Genomic DNA, 16,388 nt, shown 5'->3' with positions numbered 1-16,388 from the left:
ATGCATCTGACTGACAGAGGGCTCTCTTGTTCCTATGCAGCTCCTGCAGTTACACTACCATGTCGGCCATCTCCATGTGGACCAAATAGCCAATGTCGGGAGATTAATGGCCAGGCAGTGTGCTCTTGTGTACCTGGATACTTGGGAAGTCCTCCGGCGTGCAGACCAGAGTGCGTCGTGAGCTCCGATTGCAGCCAGAACGAAGCATGTAGTAACCAGAAATGTAGGAATCCCTGCCCAGGAACGTGTGGAATTGGAGCGCGTTGTGAGGTGGTCAATCACAACCCAATTTGTAGCTGTCCACCTCGTTACACCGGCGATCCGTTCTCCAGATGTCTGCCCATACGTAAGCACCAAATTGACGAAAGTTTTGCTTTGTACTGATGTCATAGTTGGTACCTTGTAAATTTTATGTCGATGTGCCGCGTTAATGTTCTCACATATTCGTTTTGCCCTCATGTAGCTGAGAACCCTGTGGTCAGCGAGCCAGTGAACCCTTGCCAGCCTTCACCATGTGGTCCAAATGCTCAGTGCAAGGTAGCTGGAGACAGCCCATCATGTTCATGCCTGCCAGAATTCAAGGGCTCGCCTCCAAACTGCCGGCCCGAGTGCATCAGCAACAGCGAGTGTGCCAGCCATCTGGCCTGTATCGGGCAGAAGTGCAAAGACCCCTGTCCAGGAGCTTGTGGGTCGAATGCAGAGTGCCGAGTGGTCAGCCACACGCCTACATGTGTGTGTGCAGTTGGATACACTGGAGACCCATTCTCTCAGTGCTTTGTGCAGCGTAAGAATTGAGTCCTATTTAACTTCAATACCATTTGTGTGGTTGTAAATGCACGTTTGTGCAGAGAGTATATGTAACCGACAGTAAATGTAACATGTGGATTTCAGCTGTGGCCGCGCCGCAGGAAAGACCGACGCCCTGCTCTCCGTCGCCATGTGGTTCGAATGCAGTGTGTAGGGAACAGAATGGCGCCGGATCTTGCACTTGTCTACCAGAGTATGTGGGCAACCCATACGAAGGCTGCCGGCCAGAATGTGTGGTAAACACTGACTGTGCTCCCAACAAGGCATGTATCCGTAACAAGTGCCAAGACCCGTGCCCTGGCACATGTGGCCCGAACGCAGACTGCCAGGTTGTCAATCACCTGCCATCGTGCACTTGCCGGCCAGGATACACTGGAGACCCGTTCCGATACTGCACGGTGCAGGCTAGCGAACGTAAGGAGCCAACTTCTATATTATTCTTTCCTCTGAAATCTTTTCTCTGTCTGGATTGAGTTATTTTGTAAGCAAGTCTTCTTTCGATTGTATTTATATGACTGACGAGCTCTTGTATTGCACAGCTGTGGTAGCTGAACCGGGAGATCCATGCAACCCATCGCCATGTGGTCCAAACAGCCAATGCCGCCAAGTGAATGGGCAGGCTGTGTGCTCGTGCCTACCGTCGTACATTGGCAGTCCACCAGGATGCAGACCGGAGTGTGTGGTTAGCTCTGAATGCCCGCAGAATCGAGCCTGTGTGAACCAGAAGTGTGTGGACCCTTGCCCTGGGCCGTGTGGCCTCAATACTCGCTGCCAGGTGATCAACCACAGCCCAATATGCAGCTGCAAACAAGGATATACCGGAGACCCCTTCGCCAGATGCCATCCAATTCCACGTAAGATTCTGGAGCATTAGGTTTTTCTGGTGTGTGTGTTGCAATATAGCCTTGGTGACAGCGCAGGAATGACCTAGAACGTTGTTTCCTTTCTCATTTTAGCTCCACCTCAGAGGCCGAGTGCCCCAGTGGTTGTGAATCCTTGCATCCCATCGCCGTGTGGGCCATATTCTGAGTGTCGCGATACAGGTGGCAGTCCTTCATGCTCGTGCCTGGCAAACTACATTGGCGCTCCACCAAACTGTCGGCCCGAGTGCTCCATCAACTCGGAGTGCCCCAGCAACAGGGCTTGTATCAGGGAGAAGTGTCGTGACCCATGTCCAGGGTCGTGTGGCATTGGCGCACAGTGCAGTGTGATCAATCACACCCCAGTTTGCACATGCCCTGAGGGATACACTGGAGACCCGTTTAGTAACTGCTTCCCGAAGCCACCAAGTAAGCTATCTGTAATTTATAGAGCCATTGTGCCATGTGATAAATATAGCGGCTTAGCAACAACAGATTGGAACTTACGGTGGTACTGACTGTGTTCTCGGTATTCCTACAGTTTCAGAACCTGTGGAATCAGACCCATGCAATCCATCGCCTTGTGGGCCTAACGCCGAATGCCGAGATGGCAGTTGTACTTGCCTTCCGGAATATCAAGGAGACCCATACACTGGTTGCCGGCCAGAGTGTGTGTTGAGTACTGACTGTGACAGGACGAAAGCTTGCATCAGGAACAAGTGCGCTGACCCCTGCCCAGGGACTTGTGGACAGGATGCTCGGTGCGATGTAGTTAATCACATCCCCATCTGCACCTGTCCGGAAGGCACCTCTGGAAACGCTTTCATCCAGTGCCGACCAGTACCACGTACGTAATCGCCCATCTTCCAATTTAGTGCCTTTGAAGTAGTACTTTCTGGGGTCACCATGGTCTTGACTCTTAACAAATGGTGATTCAGAAGTCCTATCCAACAGTCGAGCGCTTTTCTGTTTTTGTTTTGTGTTTCTAGTAGTGGAGAGGAACCACTTTCTGTTATCTGTTAACAATACCTTGTCGCTCACGTTTAGCAGGTAATATGAGATGTGGAATAGGATAAGGGTGAGTCCTTCGTTCTTGACGACGTAAATTTGAGGACTAAGTCAAGTTTGCCAGTGACTCGTCCGAATAGTGTCTGGGTCTATTTCCATAAAATAGTTACTCAAGGAGAGAGAACATCCTCCTACGATTCAAGTTCTTCTGTGTACTGTGTATGTCTTCTAACTAATGCATCTGACTGACAGAGGGCTCTCTTGTTCCTATGCAGCTCCTGCAGTTACACTACCATGTCGGCCATCTCCATGTGGACCAAACAGCCAATGTCGGGAGATTAATGGCCAGGCAGTGTGCTCTTGTGTACCTGGATACTTGGGAAGTCCTCCGGCGTGCAGACCAGAGTGCGTCGTGAGCTCCGATTGCAGCCAGAACGAAGCATGTAGTAACCAGAAATGTAGGAATCCCTGCCCAGGAACGTGTGGAATTGGAGCGCGTTGTGAGGTGGTCAATCACAACCCAATTTGTAGCTGTCCACCTCGTTACACCGGCGATCCGTTCTCCAGATGTCTGCCCATACGTAAGCACCAGATTGACGAAAGTTTTGCTTTGTACTGATGTCATAGTTGGTACCTTGTAAATTTTATGTCGATGTGCCGCGTTAATGTTCTCACATATTCGTTTTGCCCTCATGTAGCTGAGAACCCTGTGGTCAGCGAGCCAGTGAACCCTTGCCAGCCTTCACCATGTGGTCCAAATGCTCAGTGCAAGGTAGCTGGAGACAGCCCATCATGTTCATGCCTGCCAGAATTCAAGGGCTCGCCTCCAAACTGCCGGCCCGAGTGCATCAGCAACAGCGAGTGTGCCAGCCATCTGGCCTGTATCGGGCAGAAGTGCAAAGACCCCTGTCCAGGAGCTTGTGGGTCGAATGCAGAGTGCCGAGTGGTCAGCCACACGCCTACATGTGTGTGTGCAGTTGGATTCACTGGGGACCCATTCTCTAAGTGTCTTGTTTTTTCACGTAAGCTTGTGTGACCACTTCATTACATTTACTGATTTTAGTTTAGCTGGTGATTTTTTAATTCTATATGTTATCCTTTTACTGTTAAGTGGAAGCATTGGTATCGTATTGGTTTTTGTGCCGTACGTTATCTTTTTTGCCTTATTACATGTTGCTCTATATGTGATGTATTAATTATTGTTAGTATTTGAATTAGAATCTCTGAGTTTAATTATGGTAAGTCAGTGGGAATTATACTTGTTAATTTCTTTGCTGTTACTTTCAATGACGTTTGGTGCCATTAGTTTTGTCCGTTCGTAGATTCTATAGCAGTACATTCGTCGTCCGCCTTCTTACTTGGGTGGTAAAATGCTTGCGTCCCATGCACTGGGCACGTGTTCGATTCCCGGGCGGGTCAGAGATTTTCTCCGCTTGTGGTCTGGGTGTTGTGTTGACCTTGTCATCATTTCTTCCTCATCATCCACCGCGAGTTGTCCAGTGTGGCGCCGAATGAAATAAGTCTTGCACTCGGCGGAACCCGTCTCGAACTTACTGGCCAACAAATGCCTTAAGATCGTTTTATTTAATTTAATTTTTTTCAGTCCAATCAACGAAGGCAAAATATGGGAAAAATTCGTGTATTTGCAAATTGTTCTACAGTGGTAGGGGGAGGGGTACTGAAAAACACACTGAAAATTCTGACAGGTATGGATTTAAGCGTGGGGCTGGGGTTGCGTTTAAAGATAATTTTTTGTGTTTTTCTTGAATAAATTGAAAATTGCTGCTTCCACCGAAGATATTTCCCAGTATAAAATTAAACTGCATCATATTTCCTGCAAAAAAGTCCCTTTCATTTTTCCTCCAGGACTAATATTTTCCACTTCGCAAGGGTTGGAGACATTGCAGATTATTAAAATTATCTTTTTATTGATATATAATTAATGTTTATTGTGGAATGGAACTGCTTAAGCGGAAGTATTAAATGTGTGTATCAGAAAAAATGGTTCAAATGGCTCTGAGCACTATGGGACTTAACTTCTAAGGTCATCAGTCCCCTAGAACTTAGAACTATTTAAACCTAATTAACCTAAGGACATCACACACATCCATGCCCGTGGCAGGATTCGAACCTGCGGCCGTAGCGGTCGTGCGGTTCCAGCCTGTAGCGCCTAGAACCGCTCGGTCACCCCGGCCGGCTGTGTATCAGATTTGCGTACGGTACAACCGTGTTAATAAACTGTATTTTGAGGGTTTGACAGGTTGGAAAGGGACTGGAGTTGAAAGAATGGCGAGGGAAGGTTGATCGTCTGTACTCCAGTTATAGCATTCTTTCGGGAAAGGCGACTTCCCTCACCACCAACACTACTTGTCCAGTTCTCTTTTACGGGTAGACAAATTAACTACTGGATCAGTGTTTATGTATAGAGTTATTTTCTATTTATTATGTGAGTACTTGTTTGCTGCTGTTATGTGAAAGAGTTCAACTGCTGAAACTGTTAATCGTCTATCACTCTGATGATCGTGCCCCACATGTAACTTGCCCACAATTCGCATTCGACAATGTAGATTTCTTTGCCTTCACTAACAGTGGCTGGAATATTTTTCACAGCTTGAGGGGTACTAAATGCATCACCCCAGTTCAACTCTCATAACAGCTGAAGAGGTTCAGAAGCTTAAATTGGATCCCTTGCAACACAAGTACGTCACCTAGGTGTTATGGAACTTCGGACGTTTCAGCACTACAGCAGATCACTGTCCTAAACTTGAGCATGATCAGTCTAATTTCATCGGACATATTCAAATCCTCCTTGCAAGATAGACTCTGCAAGTGCTTAAGTTGTTTCACTCAGTGCAACCTAATTAACTAGTGTCAGAAACTCCTGAATGGAAGAGATTTAAGCAATCAACCACTAACATAATTTATGGCGAGAGAAGTGCAGTAACCTTCTCATCTTTCAATAATTCACCACAACTCTACTACACGCTGTCAATGATAGTAGTATTGTTTCACCTTTACCAGCCCAATCCCTTTCCCGTCAACACTACATAAGTCGCTGGCAATATCACATTTACAAACTAAACACTTTTTAGTCATTGTTTATAGGAACGTGTTTTATGTAAAATTTCATTTAATAACTGCAATTAAGTACTCACTTAACAAACAGAAAATAGCTCCACTATACAAACACGAGGTCAGTGAAGTTATTTTGTCTACTAATATAACAAACTGGACACGAAATGCTGAGGAAGTATAGCGAGTCTGTAAACTGAAAAGCAAGCATCACTCGTGGTGGACGTCGTCTTTCCCGGACTAATGCTACAACTTCCATATTTGATTGCAAGGAATCAATTTTCTCTTTAGCAATGTAGAACAGTGTTTAGAGATTTACGCAGAATCTGTCCATATGTTTTTCTTTGGGTAGAGTTTTTAGTAGGCCTAACTCATAACGCGCTTCGTGTAGGACAGACGTCCTGTGAGCATGTCCGTAAACTACATCGCTAGTGATTCACAAGGCGCGCTTTGGAAAAGCCGGTGTAACTTTGTGGAACATCCTATAGTTACTTCCTGTGACGTCGTAGAACTCACCTGCTCGGCGCTCGCTCTTCAGTTAGCAGACCTACGGAGGAGGAAAGTGCATGACCACACTAACAGCCGACCTACCTTCCCTCACGCGTCTCTCCTCCTCCACCCCTTCCTCGCCCCACAAGACCGTCACATCCTCAGAACACAATATACCTCTTAGTACGATTCTACTGCACTTAGATGTAGTAAAAACATTTAATACTTGTTCTTAAACCATTTTATTTAACATTGAATATTATTTTTATACCATTAAAACTCTATCCCAGAAAACGGTACCAACTGCAGCGTAAGAGCAACAAAAATTTGATTTTCAGTATTTCGCATAGTTACTGACCGAATTTAAAAATTGAGAATGCTGTCGTAATCTACTCATTAAGGGGTTAATCCTATGATAAAAGTTTAGCACAATAAGTCATTCATCCGGTATTTGAGAAAAAGAGCATCTAATTTCAAACCTTTATGAAACTTTTTCTCGTTGGCACCCCCACACGAAATGATAAAAGGAAGAAATTTTATTGCTTACTACATTTTCGCTGTTCATGCAGTCAAACTTCAGCACCAAACACGATGTTTTACTCTATTACTTCCTTACAACTAGCCGGCCGGGGTAGCCGAGCGGTTCCAAGCGCTTCAGTCTGGAACCGCGCGACCGCTACGGTCGCAGCTTCGAATCCTGCCTCGGGCATGGATGTGTGTGATGTCCTTAGGTTAGTTAGGTTTAAGTAGCTCTATGTTCTAGGGGACTGATGACCTCAGATGTTAAGTCCCACAGTGTTCAGAGCCATTTGAACCCCACAACTAATTCTGTTCGTAACGTAATTTGCAGACATTATCTACATTTCCACTGTTGTAATCAAGAAACTGGACTATGATAAACAAAAAACACATAGAAAGGTTTCAACAAACCCTGTCCTGTCACACTAATGTGGCCAACTGTCAAAAGGATGAACAACAATCTTTTGCAGCGCGGACCGCTGTGAGACACGCAGGAAGAAAGTGAGTGAAGTTCCGGAAGGTACCGACAAGGATGTGGAGCCACGCTGACGCCTGTGCCGTGGCCAGCTGCGTCAGGTTTCTCGGTTGAGCATCCATGGCGCGAACAAGCCGATCGAGGTGGTCCCGCGGATTCTCGATAGCATTTTAATCCGGGGGTTTTCGCAGCTAGAGGAGCACGGTTAACTAATCCCGGCACTATTAGAACCACACACGTACACTGCAAGCTGTGTGATACGATGCATTGCCCTGCTGGTAGATGCCATTGTACTGAGGAAGAACAAACTACGTGTAGGGGTGGACATGGTCCCCAGAGATAGATTCATGCCGTGTGCTTTCCAGAGTGACAATATCGCCCAGGGAATGCCATAAAAACATTACCCAGATCATTCTCTTGTCTCCTCCGCTCTGAACCCTTCCGACGATTGGTGCAGGGTGTTTGCTTTCGGACATTTCATGCCGTACACGCCAACGGCCATCCGTCCGTTGGAGCATAAAACATTATTCATGTGAAAAGGCCACTCAGTGCGTCCAGTTGGGAGACTGGCGTGCCAATTCCAGCCTTCGTCGCCGATGAGCAGCAGTCAGCATGAGTACATGAACCAGGCACCTGCTGCGTAGGCCCATACTTTTGCCGAACAGTCGTTGAGGAGACATTGTTCGTAGCCCCTTGGTTCATCTGGCCGGTCAGTCACTCAACAGTTGCACGTCTATTCGCCCATACACATCCCCGCAGCCGTCGTTCACTCCTGTCATATATGAACCGTGGTGCACCACAATTGCCTCGGCGCCGGTTTTGGATAGCACCGTTTTGCCATGCACGGAATACCTTAACCAGGTGGCACGCAAACGGTTTACAAACTTAGCCGTTTCGCAGTCGCTTCCACCCTTGGCCCGTTTGGAAGTCAGATAAATCGCTCCCATTTCCGTATTATGACGACTGCACTGTTTTCTACAACACCCCTCCCGCCCCGACACGCTTTATATTCCCTCCTCTGCTAGTGCTGCCACCCACCGTCTTTGAGTAGTTACTGCATAGGCGGTGGTCATATTAATGCGACTGGACCGTGTAGATCACTGAATGTACCTGCAATATTACGTCACTGCATGACACATAGTTCAGGGAGTTACGACGTCATAAACTCTGAGATGCATGTAGAACTAGCTTTTGTTTCAAATGGCGCGCAGTAAAACTTCAATGTCAGGCATGACGGTTTAATTTATTGCTCCTTTACAACTAACTCTATCCGCAACACTCTTCCCATAGAGTATCTACATGTATCACCGAATACACCTGCAAAATTATATCATTGTTCAGTACATAGTTTACAGACATGACATCATAAACATTGAGATGCGTAAAAAATTAGCTGTTTCTTAAAATGGAGCGCAAATTTCCCACCTTACATTTATACGTTGTTCCATAATGAGAGCACTTAGACACTTCCAAAAACCTTAAAGCGCAATTTCAAATATTTTCTAAATTTTTACTCGTTTGCGTGTTTAAAGGCAAATATGTAGTACATTAATTCGTTTGTAAAGTAATCAGACGTTTGAAGCTGTTTTACATGAGAGTTTGAATCTTTAAAGAAACAGGATTTACCAGGTTTTAATAATCTGCAATTTTTTCCATCCCTTGCAATGCGGATATTATTAGTCCTGGAGAAAAAAATTAATTAGACCTTTTTAGTAATAAATTTAAGTTAGTTTAATTTTTACTGCGAAATATTTCCGCAAGAAACCGTGGTTTTCGAGTTATTCAAGAAAAACATAAAAAAGTGGCCATTAAACGCCGACCAAATCCGCGCTCACGTCCCACTGGACAGAATTTTTAGTATGTTGTTCACGCCCCTCCCTCCTACCACTGCGCAAAAATTTGCGACTATACGATTTTTTTTTGTCTAATCGACCTTTTTTGTTATTGTTGACCGGATTATTAGTAGGTGTTTGCCATGTCTTCCGAATAAAGTTTGTGTCTGTGCCATAACAATTAGATCATCTTAGCTCGCCTCTATGCTCGTAGTAAATTTTTCGTTTTTGCTTATGTTTCGCCATATTAGTTCCAAACAGTAGCGCCACATTTCCCCCCACGAAATATACGCGAATAGTACTACTTATGGATGAATTTGGAGCGGTGCTACGTCCCTTTCGTAAAGTGCCAATGGAAAGAAAACCAATGTTGTGAATTAAACCGCTTGAGAAGGATACATTGATTTGTTATGGTATTAACTTGTTGATGTCTCAGCTATCTAAATTAGTAACCGGCTAGCCCAGGGCACGGTCACCCGATCCTAGTTGCAGGTTGCGTATCTAAAGACTTCCAGGGGCAATACAAATTTGATTTTAAATAGTTCATACCTTATTGACCGAATTTGAAAATTTAAAATCCGGTTCATTGAGAGCTGTGATGTTACGTTAAAGGTGTAACACAGTGGGATAAGTCCACAGATAGAAACTGTACGTATGTTTGAGGCAGCGTAATTCACGGGGCTCAAAAATACCCAGAATATATTGATCCAGTATTTTTGAAAGAGAGCACTTAGCGACTTCCAACAAACCTTACACGTAATTTCAAACCTCCATGAAAATTTTTCTTCCTTATATGCTGAACGTCAAGAATGCAACACATTAACTCATCAATAAAGCAATCAGATCTTTGAAGTTGTTTCATGCGCGAGATTTCGATTCTTCATACAGCCGGGAGTTTACTGGCACGTTCAGATACGCTAATTTGTATTGTAATGGCTATGGCATCAGAAATGAATATTTGTGCCAGACTAAGATTTGGAGCCGACTCTCCTGCATTCGTGAACAGTTCGTAAAAATAATTGGAAAACATTAGTGGTATTGAAAATATGAGTCGGGCCTGTATTGTTTGCTAAAATAGTTTATCATCGAGGCATTTACCTTCCACATGCAGGAGGTCTGAGATCGAATACCTGTTTGACAAAAGTTTTTATTTGCATGCTATATTCTATGATTAGTACGTCCGTCATTTCGTATTTTTATTCATTTACTTTGTAGGTAATCAGCGTTTACTTTATTTTTTAATTGTTTGGAAACTGTCGGTACAGATTTGATTTTGATGTGACGGATATTATTTTTACCTTTTTTAATGGAATTCGTTAGTGGCGGTTTCATTTGTTCTTCTTGCTTCCTACTTGTACACTGACGTTGACAATACAATGAAAACCTTACGTCACCTTTTGCAGCATGTGAGTTTGGATAATCTGGTTACCGCTGGCTCGTCGAAAGCATTAACTGAATTTTGAAAAGCTTTTCTGATTCTTGTCGCAAGAAAATAAAAGACAGTAATTAGTAAATCACTTATTTTCTTTTAATAATATGTCATTTCTTTCCAAAGAAACATCAGCATTAGTTACGAAGCTAAAAATATGAGGCGATATGTAAAACTTTATTTACTAACCCCTCTATTACGTCCAGAAGTGTGTGACAGAAAATTGTCAAACTTCTTGCAGACCAATATCTATTCTGAAGGCACTGTCAAACACATCTTGATCAACAAACTGAATACGGTAATATAATTACATGCTACTGATCTATAGCGGCATATACGTTGCTGTTAGCGTTCTGATAAATTAAAAGTATATGGCGGTTTTGGAACCTGGCTACGTGCTTGTAGAACGTCATGATTTACCGCCAAGAACTGTTGGTAAAATTTCTTTATTTAACAACCGATTTCTGTTCATCGACCATGGTCAGGTTCATGAAACATATGCAACATCTTACTAGACGACATAAAATCAGTGGCGTCAATGAAATCCATGAATTCGTCGTTGTTGTCAAGTAGTGATACAGGTTACATCGTCAATCATAAAAATGTGCCGAACAGGGCACTCATTCATGTTACATTAACAGTCAGCATTAACGTTACGAAAGGAGACATTCCATATACTGCCGACTGCACAGCTGGTTATTGTTTACAGTAAAACTCTTCTTATAACATGAGTGAGTGCCCTATTTGCCACATTTTTATAACTGACGGTGTAATTGATATTACTATTTGACAACTACAACGAATTTATGGATTTTTTTAATTGACGCCATTGATTTTGCGACTCCTAGTGTGATGCTGCAAATGTTTTATGAGCCTGATGATGGTCCGTGGAACGAAACTCGTTGTTCAACGAAGAAATGTTATCAGCAACTCCTGGCGGTAAATCATTGTGTTTTTCAGATATTTACGAGCTGTGGCGCATCACCTTCTTGCGCGAGCACTGTGCTATAGATTGTTCCAGGCGAGAAACCCTAGGCCGACTCAAAGTTGTAATTTGACATTAGTTCCTCTAACAAACCCTCAAACTTTACAGGAGATTCTTTTACGGAGGAAAGGTGAAAGAAAGAACACGTTTTAACGGCCCGTCGACGATGAAATTTTTAGAGTCAGAGCAGTAGTTCAGATACGACAATGATGGGGAAAGAAATTGAACGTTTCCTTTTCAGTGGAACGCCGTGATCGATCTAGGAAAGTCAATGGAAACCTAAATTTGGATTGCTGGACTAGGAATTTTAATCCAAGTCCTCTCGTACACTGTGGGACTACAACCTTTGGAAACTGAATATAAGGACACGCTCGACTCAACCACAGCCAGAGGGATGTTAATGAGATGACATTTTACCTCCACTGCGACACGCTTCTCTATGAGGCTATTGTGATAACTTTTCTGCGTCAATCAAAACTTTCCAAACGTGCAGATCTGAACCTGTTGTCTCACGTTCAATCAAATATTATCCTACTCCCGAAACTAAATTCTATGCAATTAATCCACTATAAAGTTTTCGTTTCTCGTACGACATGTTCCGCAGATCTCAAAGATCATTGTCACTATGTTTAACTTTCTCATAAAGGCACATTGAAATTGAAGCTTCTGAAAGCTGATGCACACTGAACATCAAAACGTATCAAATGGTTCAAATGGCTCTCATCACTATGGGACTTAACTTCTAAGGTCATCAGTCCCCTAGAACTTAGAACTACTTAAACCTAACCAACCTAAGGGCATCACACACATCCATGCCCGAGGCAGGATTCGGACCTGCGACCGTAGCGGTCGCGCGGTTCCAGACTGTAGCGCCTATAACCGCTCGGCCACCTCGGGCGGCCAAAACCTATCACATTAAAGTCCCTGATGACAGTTATAGCTCCTGGAGCATTTCTTACAGGCTGAAATAAAAAGAATAGTAGTTCGTCCAACATTTATACTTAGTGTTGAAGTGTTGAATTCATCTGGCGTTTGTTTCTCGGGCATATTTGCCAATGTGGGCATGTTGGCCAATATGAATGAGCACCAACCTCCAGATAAATTCTGCAAACGACGACTATGAAACCTCAATAATTTTATCTGCATTTAATACTTGTGCATATTCGGTCATAACATGGAACTAGCAAAATACATGTGGTTTACTCTACGGGGCAGGTATACGTATTACCGGTATTCAATCTCTGAAGGGCTGGAATCACAATCATTGGATTCTTCACTCTCTCTCTCCATTTCGTAAAACCGGCGTTGTGCATTCTGTTGCTCTTTAATCGGCTTTTATGTGAATGAGTGTGTCTGTGTGTATGTAGCATTACATAAATTAACTGAAACTAATACAGCAGCGCTTAATTTGCCAGCAAATTATTGATTACTACTCAACAGTACTAGTAATTTTTTTTTTCAGCATAAGCATTTATAAGCAACATGAGCGGGTAAAAAGCTATTCGTTTTGTAATTGTTACAACAGCCCATGTAGCGAATATACAGATGTTCTACTTCATATGGGTATTTCTATATTTCACAAACGATTCATATTACCGAAACAAAGTTGTGAGCAATTAATAGTCCGCAAAAGGAGTAGTATTCTTTAAATTCGTCGTTTCATGTAAAACACTAGGCGCTTCAGTACCATAGTAAGGGAAAAGGTTACAAATATTAAGCATACAGCAAATTACTTGCCCATTTGTGCAGAGCAACTTGCAAAAACTTTGTCGCAATATTATTATTATTTTTTTTTTTTTTTTTTTTGTGAAATATTAGTGGCAGCCATGTAACTCGGAATACTCCAAGCAAATTGTCATAGGTATAATTCACTAAATGACCAACCTATTCAGATTCAGAGAGTAAAATTTACTGAATAGTTGCAACCATTACCACCACGGCAGACGCGCAATCGTTTATCTGGACAACCGATCTGTTCACAAGATGCGTCAGTTGGTGCTGAACCATGCTTTAATTTAGAAGGCCCCTGGTGCGAGGCAGATCAACTGGAGCAGCAGGCAAGCACAATCGCTGTAGCGATCTAACTGTATTGCTCCCTCCAGCACTTTTCCCCATCCTTTTTAATGAGAAGCCCTTCAAACTCCGAAAAGTGAATTTACCGTTGCCAGTGTGTGCGTGGTTCCAACTATTTCACAATCTAAAGACGAGTAGATAATAGAGAAATACTGGTCTGTTGCGGAAAACACATATATCATATGTAAGAGCACATGATACACAATACACGTGCAATAAGTAACTAGGCTTTCTCGTATTTCAGAGCCACCGGTGCAAGAGAGACCGACGCCATGCCTGCCTTCGCCCTGCGGCTCAAATGCTGAATGCAGAGAACAGAACGGCGCCGGGTCTTGCACTTGTCTGCCAGAGTACGTGGGCAACCCGTATGAAGGTTGCCGACCAGAATGTGTGCTCAACACGGACTGCGCTCCTAACAAGGCGTGCGTCCGTAACAAGTGCCAGGACCCCTGTCCCGGTACTTGCGGCCAGAACGCCGAGTGCCAGGTCGTCAACCACCTGCCGACTTGCACGTGCATCCACGGATTTACTGGAGACCCCTTCAGATATTGCAACGTAATGCATACACCACGTAAGTACATTCCAGCTTTACTTCAAGAGATTATCTCAATAAGTCTCCAGAACAGAGCTATTACGCCATTTGCTTGCGTATAGCTTGCGTATCTTCCTTCCTACTACACAACCTGTTTCAAGTTAAGAGACAATGAAGCCCCATGGAGAGTGTTAACGGTCTTAATTACGGGAACGTTTGTGGCGATTTGATCAATCAGCGCCAACATCAACACCTCAAATTTTATCACGGTGGTAGACGTTACGCCCATGTTGTTGTTGTGGTCTTCAGTCCTGAGACTGGTTTGATGCAGCTCTCCATGCTACTCTATCCTGTGCAAGCTTCTTCATCTCCCAGTACCTACTGCAACCTACATCCTTCTGAATCTGCTTAGTGTATTCATCTCTTGGTCTCCCTCTACGATTTTTACCCTCCACGCTGCCTTCCAATACTAAACTGGTGATCCCTTGATGCCTCAGAACATGTCCTACCAACCGATCCCTTCTTCTAGTCAAGTTGTGCTACAAACTTCTCTTCTCCCCAATCCTATTCAATACTTCCTCATTAGTTATGTGATCTATCCATCTAATCTTCAGCATTCTTCTGTAGCACCACATTTCCAAAGCTCCTATTCTCTTCTTGCCTAAACTATTTATCGTCCATGTTTCACTTCCGTACATGGCTACACTCCATACAAATACTTTCAGAAACGATTTACACCCATAGTCTGATCAAAAAGTTGCTTGACCTGTCACTCGGCAGCTTTGTGTTGCTACATCGGCTGCCGTTTGTCACCTAACGTGTAACGCGGAGCTGGGGAGGCATGACGGAAACGCAGAAATTATTTTAAGTGACTATATGAATGCGCCTCGATGGGCGGTGAATCCACACCTTTCGGTGCGGTTGCACATTTACTTTCGACCCTATAAATTATCGGTTTCAGCCACTGTGGGCCATCTTCAGAAAGTATTACATCGAAAGGGTGCAAAAAAGGGCAGCTCGTGTTGTATTATCACGTAATAGGGGACAGAGTGTGTGACAGATATGATACGCGAGTTGGGATGGAAGTCATTAAAGCAAAGACGTTTTTCGTCGCGGCGAGATCTATTTACGAAATTTCAGTCACCAACTTTCGCTTCCGAATGCGAAAATATTTTGTTGAGCCCAACCTACATAAAATAAGAGAAATCAGAGCTCGAACAGAAAGGTTTAGATGTTCGTTTTTCCCGCGCGCTGTTCGGGAGTGGAATGGTAGAGAGATAGTATGATTGTGGTTCGATGAACCCTCTGCCAAGCACTTAAATGTGAATTGCAGAGTAATCATGTAGATGTAGTATGATCTGGAAAAAATCTCAATCACGTTGTCACTTGTAGCAGCACAAAAGAACAACATGTAATTAGAATGCCCACATTGTCAAAAAAATTTCATTTTCACTACTGTATGGCGATGTAATACCATGGTTCTTATTCAAGCACAACGCTGCAATACCGATTGAAGATGGCCAACAATGACTGAATCCGGTAATATTGTTGTCAGTTATCTAAAATAGCGATTGTAGCAAAAGTTCTGTAATAGACGGATCTCTCAATCTCATGATACCGTATCCATTAACGACAAAAATGTTGTTTAATCCAACTTTGCAGGCTTATTCAAGCAAACGTCAGTCTTGCAACAGTCTTTGTGGAGGCATCATGTAGAGCAGTCTGTAGCAAATCTATTGCGAATTACTGGAAAGGTTTATTCCAACGTATCAAAACCAATATGGTCTCTGGAGCATCAATAAGAAATCCCATTATTACAAAACAAGGAGAGATAGTATGTACGATTTGCCCTTAACAAAAGCATTAATTCCGTAATTGAACCTGTTGCTTACAAAGATGCCGCTGTTAAAATCAGTTCCTTGAGGACCAAACGCAGGAGGAGGAGAAAGAGCAGGAAAGTAGTCATAGATCCATTCAGGACTACTGCAAACGAACCAACAAATTAGTATTACAGACGTGTATCTGACCTCTTAATTAGCTGCATGTAGTCTTCGGAAGTCACAATGTTTCTGTCAGTTTTTCGCGTGATACTATAGCTTCTTTCATGGATGACCGCTGCTTTTTAACAAAAGGACTTAATGAGTGACAGTAAATTCAGTTAACGTTTCTTCACTCATCTAGAGGTAATTACGCTAATTTCATGAGTATTTCTTCAATCACTGAGTAGATTAACCTGGGGTAAGATTTATTTTTTCCTTAATCAGTTTTACACCAGATGTAATGTTTCTTTTTTCCATTTTGCTTTCA

At 43.4% G+C, this 16,388-nt stretch overlaps 1 protein-coding gene across 1 annotated transcript in view; it reads left to right on the top strand.

Moving 5' to 3' along the window:
• The window catches only part of LOC124594527, a 605,846-nt gene that overhangs the window by 502,018 nt on the left and 87,440 nt on the right, over window positions 1-16,388 (top strand). Inside the window, exons 161-169 of the mRNA XM_047132903.1 lie at window positions 41-346; window positions 464-784; window positions 892-1,221; window positions 1,347-1,661; window positions 1,764-2,096; window positions 2,209-2,514; window positions 2,951-3,256; window positions 3,374-3,697; window positions 13,794-14,120. Of these exons, the coding sequence (XP_046988859.1) occupies window positions 41-346; window positions 464-784; window positions 892-1,221; window positions 1,347-1,661; window positions 1,764-2,096; window positions 2,209-2,514; window positions 2,951-3,256; window positions 3,374-3,697; window positions 13,794-14,120 (2,868 nt within the window). The remainder of the gene's footprint in view (window positions 1-40; window positions 347-463; window positions 785-891; window positions 1,222-1,346; window positions 1,662-1,763; window positions 2,097-2,208; window positions 2,515-2,950; window positions 3,257-3,373; window positions 3,698-13,793; window positions 14,121-16,388) is intronic.

This window comes from Schistocerca americana, chromosome 1, assembly GCF_021461395.2.
Source record: "Schistocerca americana isolate TAMUIC-IGC-003095 chromosome 1, iqSchAmer2.1, whole genome shotgun sequence".
Lineage (NCBI taxonomy): Eukaryota > Metazoa > Arthropoda > Insecta > Orthoptera > Acrididae > Schistocerca > Schistocerca americana.
The sequence above is the reverse complement of the archived record's forward strand: the minus strand, read 5'-3'. Positions and strand labels throughout refer to the sequence as shown.